Genomic DNA, 13,936 nt, shown 5'->3' with positions numbered 1-13,936 from the left:
ATGGAAAGGTGCTGTATAAATGTTGTTGCTGTTGTTAAAAAAAATGTCAATAACTTGTCTTTACCTGTTAGTTGAGGCTTGTATGTGAGAGTTTGTGTGAGGGAGTGTGTGAAGAAACACCGAAGGGCATCTTCTGATGCTGAACCTCCACACAATGAAGCATCAAACATCTGAATCCTGTATAAAACACAGGGCAGAGGAGTAAGACATTCTGTGGCAATAGATAAAATACATCATGTAGACTAAAACTGTGTACAGGCTTAATTACATTTTTTTTTCTGTTTTTCATATATGACCCTGAGACTCAGAAGGGCTGTGCACAGACTTATACTGTGAGTGGCTGCTTTCTTAAAATGTTTAAATGAACAGCTTTCTACTGCAGACAGAGTCAAGGGGCTGTGAGTCAATGTGTAAAGCATGCACACTGAGCAGAGAGCCAGTTACTGTTACTGTTCCACTTATTTAAGCAGTGTGATCACAGATGCCAGGTGCTCTGCTTCAGCATTTCAGGACCAGACAAGCGCCAGGAATGTTCACACAGAGTTTACTCTGAACAGGGTAGAACAGAAAAATCATGCAGTCAGCTGCCGTCCTGCTGGATTAGAGTGTTTCAAAAAATATGGTTAAGCTGCTAGACAACAAATCTGCACAGAAAATCTTGTGAGGTGCATCTTTTGAAGTTTATCAGCTACAGTAACAGATGAAGCTAAATGGGTGTAAGATCAAATCTGGACAACTGAAGAGCAAACAAACATTAGCTGGGCCAGCAAAATCCTGTTTTCTGTTGTGACATGACAGAAGCTGCTCAGCATGAATATACAGGAGCTGCATCCTTATGTATTTTAAAAAGAAGTCATCACCCGGAAATCGCAATTTCTCTCGTTAAATCATGCATATTGGTGTTGGACCTCTGTTGAAACTTGCCTGAAAAGCTGGAGTTTGAAAGTGGCTAATTTTTTTCGCTTTGGCTCTTTTTCTGAACAGGGATAGTGCACAATAGTGCGCATTCCTAAAGCACGAGATTTTGACTCTGCTCCTGTGGTGACGTTACCACAGGAGGCTACTTGCATATGCATCGGCTCACAGCCGTCCTCAGCCAGAGTGAGCACGCCGAATCTGCCTATTTCTCTGTCATTTTCACGCCATACTTCGTGACCGCCAGCATTAAAACTCAGGTCTTACATGTAAAACACGAGTGTGAAAAGTAAGAAGGAAAAAAAAAGAATTTACCATTCAGAGACGTCCTGCTGTAAACGTGTCTCTTCCACCGTCTCTGCCTCTTCACTCTCCCTTTCGGTTTCCGACTCCGGCTCGTACATAAATGCCTGAATTCCGTAAGGTTCGTCATTTAGTGTGTGCGCCATGATAGGGGACTGTTTATGTTTTGGAGTCTGTGTGCATGCAGGCTCGCCCCCCATTCCGGCTCTGTCCTTCCTGCGGCCAATCAACGCGCGCCTCATTACATATTAATACAATGCACATCCGGACCGGTCAAAACCTCGCACATAATCTCGCGTGAGAAAGTCGCGGTATGAAAAAGTGTCAGAACAAGCTCTATGTTTGTTTGTTTTTTTTTTTTTTCTAATAAGTTTTAAGAATTGATCCAAAGCGAACCAAGAGGGACTGGATATGTAAAAAACCAGGTGATGACTCCTTTAAGGATTTTGTCCTCAGGATCCCAAAATCAGTTGAGGGCCAGTAATATGAAAAAGGGTGATTTCAGGTGATTCTAATCACCTGATAAAATCAAGAAATATTACATGAACATTGTATTTGAGGTTACTTTAAATTGCCATCAGCAACACAAACATCATCTGGATTAGAGTTGAAACAATTAGTCTATTAATCGTAACTATTTGCAAAAAATCTATCTGCAACAATTCTGATAAACAAGTATTCCCTTTAGTCATCCATCAGTGCTTCTTTCATCTCAATTGGTAAGATTTGTTGCTTTTCTTTTTAAGAAGTTTTATACTGTTGGTCGGAAAATATAAACTTAAATCATTTAAATCATGACACAGGAAAGTTTAAACTGGTCATGGATCAAATAAATTATTTCCTCAATGTTCTTCTTCTTCTTCTTGATGCAAGTAAACTGTATTTGGTTTCTCAAGATCACAAATTATTCATGTGATTATCAATATAATCAATATAAATATGGTTTTCCTGAGATAGCAAAACAATGTATCAAGAGTAAACTACTTTATAACAGATTCATAAGAGTGTACCATTACTTACACACACTGCTCTGTGGAGTTAAACAAACCATATAAACTTTTTGAACATTTGCCATTTGTTTAGGGATAAGCAGTGCCATAGCAGCATGCACACATGGCTTCTGTGTAGCACCTAGTTTAAGCTGAAAAGTGTCTGATAAAGGAGTACCCTTTGTTGGTCAATGAACACTAATTTTATACATACTTTACAAGTCATACCATTCAAGCACACATCAATGTTGGCAGTTTCTTTTCCAAAGGCCAACAACAGGTTGTAGTCTACGAGACAGTATCACATCTGCTTTGAGTTGATCACTGTATGTAAGGCGATTGTTTCATCTGCTCTCTCTACAAAGAATTGATGATTAAAGTGTTAGCTGCTCACGCTGTCATATTGCAAACATGGCGTGACAAACACTCTAGCCAGCTACTCGTAAAAGTCAGTGTGGCAACAAGCACTACATAATAATACTATTGTTACACTTATTCCTACATTAGCCATAATGAAAATCCCCCATATCAAATCATTATCAAATCAATAGGTAAAACATTTACATGGCAAAAATTTAAAAAGTTCATATGGTTTGCTATGAAACTCCCACACCCAGCTCATAGGGAAGTGTGTGTATGTCATGGTCCACTCTCTTGAACCTTATGATGATCTCATGATACATTTACTCATTATCTTTGGGAAACAATATTTCGTGATAATTACATAAATAACTCCTTATCACGGGAAAACGGAGGAACTAATATGTTTGGCCCTCCCGTATATTTTTAGGGCTCCCGTATATTTTGGCACAACAATGCTGATCTAATAAACATTAATTTACCTTAATCTATGTTGTAACAACAAAGCTGGTTTTCTTGAGATAATGAAATAAAATAATCTGTTATCACAAGAAAAGAAGGATCTCTGTTATCTCGAGATAACGTAATAAGGAACTACGGACCAGACGATACCGCTGAATGAAGTGTGTTGGTGAGTGTTGGAGCTGTATAGTCCAACAGTAATCATTATTAGAATGTTTGGTCAGTGTTGAGTCAAAAGTCAAATCAGTTAAAGTCAAAGACATCATGACACCTGTAGGACAAGTGGAGCAGTGCATTGCCTCCCTGTTGAGGAGAGGAAAATCCCCAAACTAACACCAGCTGATTAGCTGACTGAGAGCACCTGCCTGCAGTCTTTCAGCAGGATCACTCAGCACTCCAGTGTGGATTCAGACAACAGAGGAGTTCAGGACTGTTCAGCTTGGGTCAAACCATGAAGGAGCTACTCGTATGGATAAACTGAAATTATATTGATGAGAAATGTTTGTTTTGTTTCTGAAAGCAGAAAAGGTGTAGTTTGGTTTCTTGCATGAATAGGATAGACTGCAGGCCTATTCATGTTGAGTAGCAGTGAAGCAGCCTGCTGGGTTTTGTTAGTCTCTTTGCTGTTGATTTTGAAACTGATTTCATGCTTCAATGTAAATAATAATTGAGAAATAATATTTGTTGATTGATAAATTAGATGTACATGGTAATCAAATATTGTAAAGATTAAAACAGTTAAGTTAAAGTTAATAATAATTATAATTTGAATAATAAATTACTTTAAAAATGACTAAAACCTTTAAGACATTTGTTTGTTTGAAAGTAATGATTCTTGTACATTTCTGTTTCTGTTTGAAGGTTTTCAACCTAATATCTCCTCCAATAAGAAAATAAAATTAAGAAGAGGAAAAGAGTTGTCCCATTGATTCTTTTATGGTTGGCCAGGCCATCTTTCAAGTTTGGGCGGAAGCTGAGCAGAGTAAACCTCAGGATAACTTTCAGTTGAAAACTACTACATGACAGTGAAGACTAATAAAGGATTAAAGGCCTGGGAAAAGTCAAGAAAGAGGCTGTCAAAGCAGAAGGGAAAACTGGACTCAGCTATAAACTGATGATCTTTGCAGAATGGCGGAGGAAGCTTTTGGGAAGACAGTGAGCCAACTGAAGAAGGAAAGGACCTTGGCTAAAACTGCTTTCACCAAAGCAGTTAATTTTCTCACCCGAGCAGCACAAAGCATGGCTAAAACTGAACTACAAGAGGAGTTCAAAAAGCTCACTTGCGAAGCAAGAAGATTCGGTGAAGCAAATGATGATTACAAAGCTGGTTTAATAGCAGACCTTGAGGACACAGGTAAAGAAGCAGAGCTTGACAAACAACAGGAGGCTGACCTGGAGAAAACAGTTTGCGACTATAAAACAAAGTTGGATGAAGTCAGGGAGCTGGTTCAATCCAAGCTATGGTCATGCTACGGGCAGGATGAGTTGGAAACTGCAATCCGGGAGGCGGAGAAAGCTTGTGATGATGCTGCTGCAATAGCGATCACTGCTGTAAATCAAGATGGTTATGAAGTGCAGATGACCTTCATGAGACAGTTGGTCCAAGAAGCTACTAAAAGCCTAGTGGCGTGGGAGTTGTGGATTCCAGCCAAGGAGAAACCTGAACTAGGAGGCCGAGTAAAGGACCTTAAATTGATCAAGAATAAGCTTGAAACAAGAAGAGCAGCATTTGCTGTAGCACAAAGGATTGCAAAGGAGAAGGTAGCAGAGGTGGCAGCAGCAGCCAGCATAGCAACCACACCAGCTGCACACACCGCACCAATTGTGAGAATTAAGCCGACTAGCCTGCCCAGGTTTTATGGTTGCAAAAGAGAGTTTCACCGATGGAAAAGGGACTGGGAGAGCCTGCAAAAGCAGGGAGAACCCACCGGTTCAGTTGAAGTGAAAAAAATGCAACTTTTGGACAGCATAGACGAAAAAATCTCCAAAGACCTCCACCTATCAACATACAACACAGCTCAAGACATGTTCCGTGTATTGGAAAACAGATTTGGAAATAAATCTACAATTGCCCTGGAGATAATAGAAGAACTTGAGAAAATTCCTGCCTTAAGAGCAAATCAGCCAAGGAAGGTGATTGACTTAATCCAAACCGTTGAGAAAGCTCTGGCAGACCTCACAGAGCTCGGGGACACAGGAGCCATCAAGAACCCTCTGGCAACCAAGTCAATTGAAAGCAAGTTACCGGATGCTGTAAAGAAAGACTGGCTTGTATTTATGGTGAACCCCGGCAATAATGTCACAAGAGACAATCATTTTGACAGCCTCCTCAACTTCCTGAAAACTCAAGAAGAAATTCTGGAGAAATTGGAACAGCTCGGAGTTACTGAGAAGCCGGAGAGGCAAGAGAGGAAATTCGAAAGAAAACTTGCTTTCACACGTTCCACATGGAAAGAAGGATGTGTTGTCTGTGGAGATGAAAGGCACAGAGAGAAGGTTTTCTTCTGTAAGCGGTTCAAGGGATTGAAACTGGCTGAGAAGTTAAGCGCTGTGAGGAAGCTGGGAGCATGTAAAAAGTGCTTGGGATGTCATAGAGAAGAGGATAAATGTGTAGGAACCTACCTGTGCATCAATAAGGATTGCAGAAAGGGGAGCTCATCAAATCACCATTTCTTTCTCTGTCCAAAAGGGGAATCCAGAGGGGGCGAAGAAGACAAAGGTGGAAAAGACAGCAGGAAAAAGCCTAAGCTTACAGAGGAACAAGAAAAATTTATAGCCGAACTCCCCCCAGAAATGGCAGAGAAATGCATGCGGGCTTTTACCAACATGACTGCAATAACGAACTGTGCAAAGAAGGAACAGCTGGGACTGGTGGCAATGAATGGATTGGAAGAGCTACCGGTTATTATGATGCTGCTAGAAGTCACTGCCAATGCAGGTCAAAAAATTGGAACCCTGATCGACTTAGCGTCGGACACCAACTATATCACTCACAGAGCTGCTGAAAGACTTAAGTTGAGGAGTGAAAGAGTCACTTTAGTGGTTCAGGGAGTCGGAGGACTGGCTATGAAGGTTGCCACCATGAGATATCTACTCAGGGTGAGAGTCAAGACACCCAGAGGGACGGAACAAGCACACGGACTCGTCTGCTACGGGCTAAATGAAATAGCTAAAGTCCACAGAGTCATCAAACCTGAACAGTTGAGGAAGTTCTTCCCAGAAACCGAGCTGGGGGATTTGAAGAGACCAGATAGCATTGAACTACTTATTAGCCATCGTGAAGGTAGACTTGCCCCACAAAGAGTGAAGATCGTTGGGGACCTGGTCTTGTGGGATGGCCCACTGGGAAAAACTGTGGGAGGAGCTCATCCGGATCTCCTTGAGGAAGTGGACATGGCAGCACATCAATCTAAAACACACTTTGCCCGTTCAATGAGAACAGCTGCTGTGAAAGATGAAGAGATCATTGAGGGAGGAGAGAGGCAGGCTGAGACCACAGTTGCTAGTCGAGAGTTTCTGGAATGGTGGAAATGGGACAGCATCGGAGCAGCCTGTGAACCAAAGTGTGGTGGATGTCGCTGTGGTAGTTGTCAACCAGGGGGAAAGGAGATGACATTGAATGAGGAAAAGGAGCTTGAAATCATAAAGCAAGGCCTCACCTATGTCAAAGCCGATGCCCACAGCGATGCTCCACACTGGGACTCCAAATATCCCTGGATTGAAGACCCGACTTCTCTTCCTAATAACAGGAGTGCAGAGGAGGCTACCTTTCTGAGGACAGAAAAACAGCTCAGGAAGGATCCCGAGTGGCAGGCCGCCTATACGGTTCAGGTGCATGAAACGGTTGCAAGAGGAGCAGCGAGAAAACTTACCAAGGAGAGTAATGACAGTTGGAAAGGACCGGTGTGGTATGTAAGCCACTTAATAGCACCAAATCCCCGCTCTTTGACAACACCAATACGCATCGTGTGGAACAGCAGCCAAAAATTCAAGGGGCTGAGTATGAACGATCTCCTATTGAAAGGGCCTGATGTCCTTAATCCAATCCGGGCAGTTTTACTCAGGTTCAGGAGAGGAGTTTTTGCAGCTCTGGGGGACATCAAAAAAATGTATAACTCTGTGTGGCTGGAAAACCGGGAGATGCACCTCCACAGATTCCTATGGAGAGATACTCAGGATGAGAAGATTGGAGAGTATGCGATCACTAGAGTGGACATGGGTGATCGACCGGCAGGATGCATAGCACAGCTGGCTATGCGGGAAACGGCGAGGCTGCCAATCTTTACTCACCTGAAGGAGGAGCGTAGTCATAGAGGAGGACAGCTACGTTGATGATATCCTGACGTCCCACTGTGACCCGAAAAGGCTGGACAAGACCACAAAAGGCGTGGAGGAAATTCTGAGAGCTGGTGGATTTTTCCTCAAGCCATGGGTCCGGTCAGGGCAAAGTGGGAGGCAGGCGAACTGGGAGGCAGAAGGACCTGGATCAGGACAATCAACAAGGGAAAGTGGAGTCATAATACTTCCAAATCAGATGAAGGAGGGTGAAAGTAGAGCCCTAGGGGTTGGATACCTGGTCCAGGAGGACAAGCTTTACATAATATCCTCAATCAACTTCTCAAGAAGGAGAAAGAAAGTAAGAACAGGCCAAGACCTCCTTGAAAAGGAAGTGAGAGAGAAGACTCCTGACCCACTGACCAGAAGAGAGCTATTAAGCTAGGTAGCTGGCCTCTACGATCCAATCAGCCTGGTTTCACCCACCAAGCAGAAAGGAGCCATACTCGTAAGGAAAGCATTCCAAGAGGCTGGAGGTGGAAGTCTGATCTGAGACACTTGGGACAAGCCCCTTTCTGGAGAACTCCGGAAGGAAGCCATCAAACTGTTTGAGGAGTATGTGCGTCTTGGCCAGATCACTTTCCATAGAAGTCTCACACCAGCTGGCTGGGTTGGAAAACCGTGGGGAATAACGTTCTCCGATGGAAGTGACAAGAGCTTTGGAGCAGTGGTATACCTCAGGTGGGAAACCGAGCAAGGCATCCAGGTCAGGTTGATTGAATCCAAAGCAAAGCTTACACCACTGGACCAGAAAGTAGAACCAGTCAAGGCAGAGATCTGTGGTGCAGTTTTTGCAGCCCGGCTCAGAAAATACTTCGAAAAGCACAGTCGAATGGAAGTAGAACGATGGTTCCACCTGCTGGACAGCCAAACTGTGTTGGGAGCTATTCAGCGAGACAGTTATGGATACCAGACCTTCTTTGCTAACAGGGTTGGTGAAATCCAGAAGGCTGGATCACTCGAGGACTGGTGGTGGATCCCGGGAGACGTAAACATCGCTGACATTATAACTAGAGGAGCGACTCCTGAGGATCTCAATGAGGTTTCAGAATGGCAAAATCGACCTTGGTTCCTGAGGCGGCCAACTGAAGAGTGGCCGAAAAAGTCAGCTAAAGAGATTGCAGCAAATGCCAAGGAGGGCATAGAAAAACTTCAAAGGAAGGCTTTCTCAGCAGTACTGACCAGAGCCCAAGAAAGAAAAGAAAAAACGGAGTACTGCACTGCAAAACCCTGACTGCAATGAACCTGTGACTCATCCAATGACTTCTGACTGTCTGGGAGAAGTTCCAATCTGCAGACCCCCCGCTGGCTCGGTAGTTAAGCTACTTGTTGATGAAAGGAACTTCAGTAGTTTGTTTAAACTGGTCAGAGTCATTGCCTGGGTGTGGAGGGCTGCAACAAGGTGGAAGATGAAGGGCTCAGCTGTCAGTAAGGCAAAGGAGGAGGCTAAGACCAGAGCCAAGCAAGCCGTTCTGTCTGTTGGAGAGTGTGAAGATGCACTTCGAGACCTTTTCCTTGCCGCCCAAGAGGGTGTTACCTTTCATGACACTACCCTCAACAGACTGGCTTTATACAAAGAAAATAAGTCAGGATTGTTACTATGTGGAGGAAGAATACAGTTCTTCAATAAAGAGGAAACTGCAGTACCAATCTTACCATATGAAGCATGGATATCAACCCTTCTAGCTCAGGAGGCCCACAAAGCAAACCACGAGGAGGTAGCAGGAACACTCCTTCGGATGAGGAAGAAAGCCTGGGTTATAAGGGGCCGAAGACTGGCTAAGAAAGTTGTTGACAGCTGCGTGATTTGCAGAAAAGCAAGAGTGAGAAAGTGCCAGCAAATCATGGGTGACCTTCCACTGGAGCGAACGCAGCCAGCCAGACCATTTGAGTTCACCACAGTAGATCTATTTGGACTGTGTGAAGTGAAGGACACAGTGAGAAAGAGGGTGAGGCTCAAGGTCTGGGGCGTTGTTTTCTGCTGTATGGTTTCAAGGGCTATACATTCAGACGTCGTTGGTGACCAGTCAACTGAAGGGTTTTTACTAGCCTACCAAAGATTCACAGCATTGAGAGGGCATCCAAGGAAGTTGTGGTCGGACCTGGGGAAGAACTTTGTGGGAGCCAAGCCTGCCCTAAAGAAACTTTACCTGTTTCTGGACCAGTTGGAGAAGGCAGACCTCAGGATAACTTTTCAGTCAGTATCTCATGTCTCTCCTCACCCTGACTCATGCAGTAAAGACAAAATACATTTTCTAGTATTCCTGGCCACTTCATTCAGTCAGGACAGAAAACTTCATAAATAGACGGTTCTGTCTGCTTGTGAACACACAGAGAGTATTATCCTCCTGTTCTGGTTCCTACACCAACATAGATGACAGCTTATTATACCAAACAGGCCAGGCAAAGAAAAATGCTTGAAGAAAAGAGAGAGATGAGTTGCGGGTTCAATGTGAGGTGTAAGAAATCAAAGGCAGGCATATGATTTATCACAGTGAGTTACAGATACAATAAATGTTTCAATAACATTTTAAATGTTTAAAAGAGTATTTGCCCTTTTAGTGTTTCAGAACTCAGTAAGAATTGAGCCAGATCACACATTTTCTTTATGAAATGGGTTCAACCAGGTTTTTTTCTTCTTTTCTTATATCGTCAGCCTCATAGCATAATTGCCTAAGTCATATTTTAATGTTTTTGGAAAACAAGAAAAAACATAATTTTTAGAAAACATATTGATATTTCTTAATGATATTGTAACAGTACATTCAACCAGATGTGTGAACAAGTGTGCAAAAAGAAAAAGACCCATCATCAATTCCCTAACAAATAAAAAGTGACTTAGGCAGAATATGCCATGACTTAGGCATTTTTCGCTCTTACATATAAATGCAAACATCACATAACCAAAGTTGTTTTACTCTCCTAAATATAACCAAGATGTTTAACTTGTCAACCTTAACCAAGTTGTTTATTAATGTCTAACCTTAATCACTGTTTTCCTTTCCCACCCTTAATCAAAGTTCCACTCAGGTGCTGTGCAAACTCATTTTCACACTGTCTATTGATGAGGGAGGTTGTCATAGTACTGGTGGGCCACTCTTGGTAGTACTGGTTTCATTGCCTGCAAGTCATTGAATTTCCTGAGAGTAATTGGCAATTGGGAAGGAAAGAGTGGGACCCATTGGAATCCCAGAGGAAACGAAAATTGGAAAAGAGATCTCAGTAGTGTCTCATTCATTTCTCCTAGACAACTATGAGATCTATGTGAGACCAAAGTGAGGCTGTGGCTGATTTCTTCTGTTTCTCAGTTGTTTCTCCTGAGAAAATCTCAACTTGGGCTCCCTGTAAGTTTCAAAGGAGATCTCATCAAGCTCTCAATGAAGTTTCAGAATGTCTCCTCAGTGCTGGAAAGGAGCAAGGTTTAAGTGGTAAAGTCTCAAGTCTCACCTATTGATCCTAAGGAATTTTAGGAGAAACAAATGAGAAATGTTTGAGACCAAAAAAGACGACAACGAGACTGAAATGAGAACTCTCATTGAGCTCCTTTATGGCTCCATAGCCATAAAGGAGCAAGCTTTGAGCAGTAACATTTTCCTCTGGGATGGTTCTTCGGAGATGCTGATTCGCTGAGGCATGTCCTCCCAGTCAGACTCAAAATCCAACTTGTACCAGATTCCACCATCAGTCAAGTACTGGAGAGCCCGGAGGTCATGGACTGTGGGGTCACCAAATTTTTTATCTGGTCGAATATTGATGACATAGGCCCCAGATAACTTCATGAAGTCATTGTGGTATAGCTGAGTCACATTGTATGGGGATGGATGCATTCGTGCAGTCTCAAAGATGACAATGTAATCACGTGGAGTGTGAAAATCTTTGATGATGCGCCGTTCAATGAGGCTATGCATGGAGTCACACTCCATTTGTATGTGCCCTGCAACCACAAACTTTTGTTCAATGGTGACACCATGCTTCATGGCCAGATGAAGGTAGGTGTTGCTGATGGTACCACACCGATTTTGATATCCACAGCCATCACTCCAGACAATGACTTTCTCGATGTTTCCGTTGGCCTCTAGGATTGATTCAAAGTGTTTGGACTGCAGATGGGCAAAAACCTCACTGCTGAGGGAGCCTTCATGCTCCTCCCAAGCATAACAATACCCATCTTTGTTACTCAGGTTGAAGCAAGCAAAGTTGTGCATCTGTAATTTAGTTTTATAATACATTGTACTTGCTTTTGTCTGGGGGCACAGAAGAACGCATTGATGGTCCATTGTCCACACTGAAAGTTTGTCACTGGATATTGAATAAAGATGAACTCTTACCAGATAAAAACGAATCAAAGAGAAGCGCTAATGCTTCACTTGTGGACAGCCGAGCCCTCTTTCTCATGTTTTCTGCCATTTTTGTTGTATCATCAAAACTGCCTAAGTCAAAGAGATGACTAAGGCAGATAGTGTTTTTGGATTCTAATGAGTGTTGTGATTGGCCAAGGACATAGGCAGAAAGGCAGGATGATGCAGCAGTGGTAGGAGAGTAAAGTTAGGCAGATATCACAATTTGGCCAAAAAATGACTTAGGCAATTATGCTATGAGGCTAACGATATTATATTATAAATCATATAATTATATATCTATATATTCATATATTTTACCTGAGCCAAGGAAGAGGTATTCATACAGAGTATCACATTTTACAAGGATGTCTGCTATTGCCATTTCATACAAATACATAATGTCCTTGTATATTGCTAACTGCCTGTGTTCTCTGTCATGTTTTGTTTGTGTACAGATCTCGATCTTTAGACAGAGACCTCAGACTCATATTTACTATCTAATTTCATCAAGGTGGGCGAGACAAAATAAAAGACCCCGAACCATAGCTGATGTCCAGATGTCTTCAGCATTGGACTCTTTTCCACAGTGTCTAGAAGCCCTGGAGAAGACAGACAGAAAAACAATGAAATGTTAAAAAGCAAGAAAAAAAGGAAAGTAGTAAAATGACACTTAGACATCTTCTCAGTTAAGAAAGTCGAAAAGAGCTTTACAGGTCCAGAGGTGTGACTGAAAGTGCTTTTGTAAATATTTTATCAACACAGGACAGAGTAAGATTGACAGGGATAAGTAGACTCACAGAAGAGCATGTCATCCAGCACTGAGCAACACAGCAGGGAGATCCTCTTGTCTGCAGCTGCTGGCTCGTGGCTCCGCTCAAAACCATTTTCCACCAAGACTCCAAGCACAGCTAAAAGACAGAAAATCTATTACAAGCATTACCCTTAGCAGCAGCATGTCTTTTGTTTTTTTTTCCTTTGTGTCTTGGGTGGTCTCAGTTAAAGGAAATATCCTGGTAGTGAAGATGACTTGCTATACAGTAATTGAGTTATTGATGATGATAATGTAGGACTGAAGTTTACACATTATCTATTCTTTTAAAATTTAATGAAAATGTTTAAGTAACCATGTTGTGTTGGGTAACAAAAGTAATCACTGTTGCCCTTTTCTTAAGGCAATGTGTGAGAGGAAAGGGCACCAGAGACAATATTTTTAATATTCAGTCTTCAATGTTTTAGTCATGACAATGTGGGAAATATGATTCTTGCCAAGATGCCAAGACAATCCATAGCAGTCTCATCTCATATGTACATTACCTTTGGTTAATATAAAGGCTGAAAGTAGGGAGAAACAGCTAGCAGATAGACATTACATCACTACTGATCATATAAAGTGAAAAGGTCACAGGGTCAATTTATTGTCATTTTTTAACACCTAAGGGTTTTAAAAACCAAATTATGTTTGAGTCCTTTGTACTACATCTACTCCTTTAGTGTTGATAATGAAATGAGGAGTCACATCCTGGGGGTTGCTCTGTAGCCTGGTATGGCAGCAGATACTTCGGTATCTATTGTCAGGTGGCAGCAGGGTGAACAGACTGTGGCTGGTGTTAGTGACACTTGTGAATTGAGAGGTCTGCATAAAGCCTATAGGATGCTAAAAGACAATGGCTGACGGTGTGTAGATGGTACCAGTGATGTTCTGGGAGGTTTTAATCACCCACTGTAAAGCCTTCCTGTCCTTGGCTGTGCAGGAGCCATGCAAATTTGTGATGTGTCCAGTCAGGATGCTTTCTATAGCTCCTCCAGAATCTGGCACTGGAACTCAGCCTTCCTAAGTTTCCGTAGGAAGTAGACCCTTTTATTTTACCATAGAAAATGTTGTTTTATTTAAGTCAATTAAAACCGTTTGATGAAACTACATTGTGGTGAAGCAAATTCATTTTAGAAAAAAAAGGATAGTAAGGAATAAATACTTGGATGAATTAAATAATGACAGCTAGCCTCTATCTAACACCCAGTGGATGCAAATGGTCACCTAGTGGGTGATAGGGATCACACATAAAATAGCAGATTTGCCAAATGACATACAGCCAGGTCCATAAATATTGGGACATGGACACAATTCTCTTCTTGTTGGCTCTATACACCATTACAACGGATTTGAAATGAAACAGACAAGATGTGCTTTAACTGCAGACTTTCAGCTTTAATTTGAGGGTATTAACATCCAAA

At 42.2% G+C, this 13,936-nt stretch overlaps 1 protein-coding gene across 1 annotated transcript in view; it reads right to left on the bottom strand.

Moving 5' to 3' along the window:
* Window positions 1–13,936, bottom strand: part of fanca (FA complementation group A) — a 56,632-nt gene that overhangs the window by 22,025 nt on the left and 20,671 nt on the right. The window contains exons 9-11 of the mRNA XM_030424721.1: window positions 12,502–12,612; window positions 12,246–12,303; window positions 65–177 (exon numbers count right to left, since the gene is read on the bottom strand). Coding sequence (XP_030280581.1) covers window positions 65–177; window positions 12,246–12,303; window positions 12,502–12,612 — 282 coding nt within the window. The remainder of the gene's footprint in view (window positions 1–64; window positions 178–12,245; window positions 12,304–12,501; window positions 12,613–13,936) is intronic.

Source organism: Sparus aurata, chromosome 8 (genome assembly GCF_900880675.1).
Source record: "Sparus aurata chromosome 8, fSpaAur1.1, whole genome shotgun sequence".
NCBI lineage: Eukaryota > Metazoa > Chordata > Actinopteri > Spariformes > Sparidae > Sparus > Sparus aurata.
Note: the sequence above shows the minus strand (reverse complement) of the source record. Positions and strands in the feature narration are given on the sequence as shown.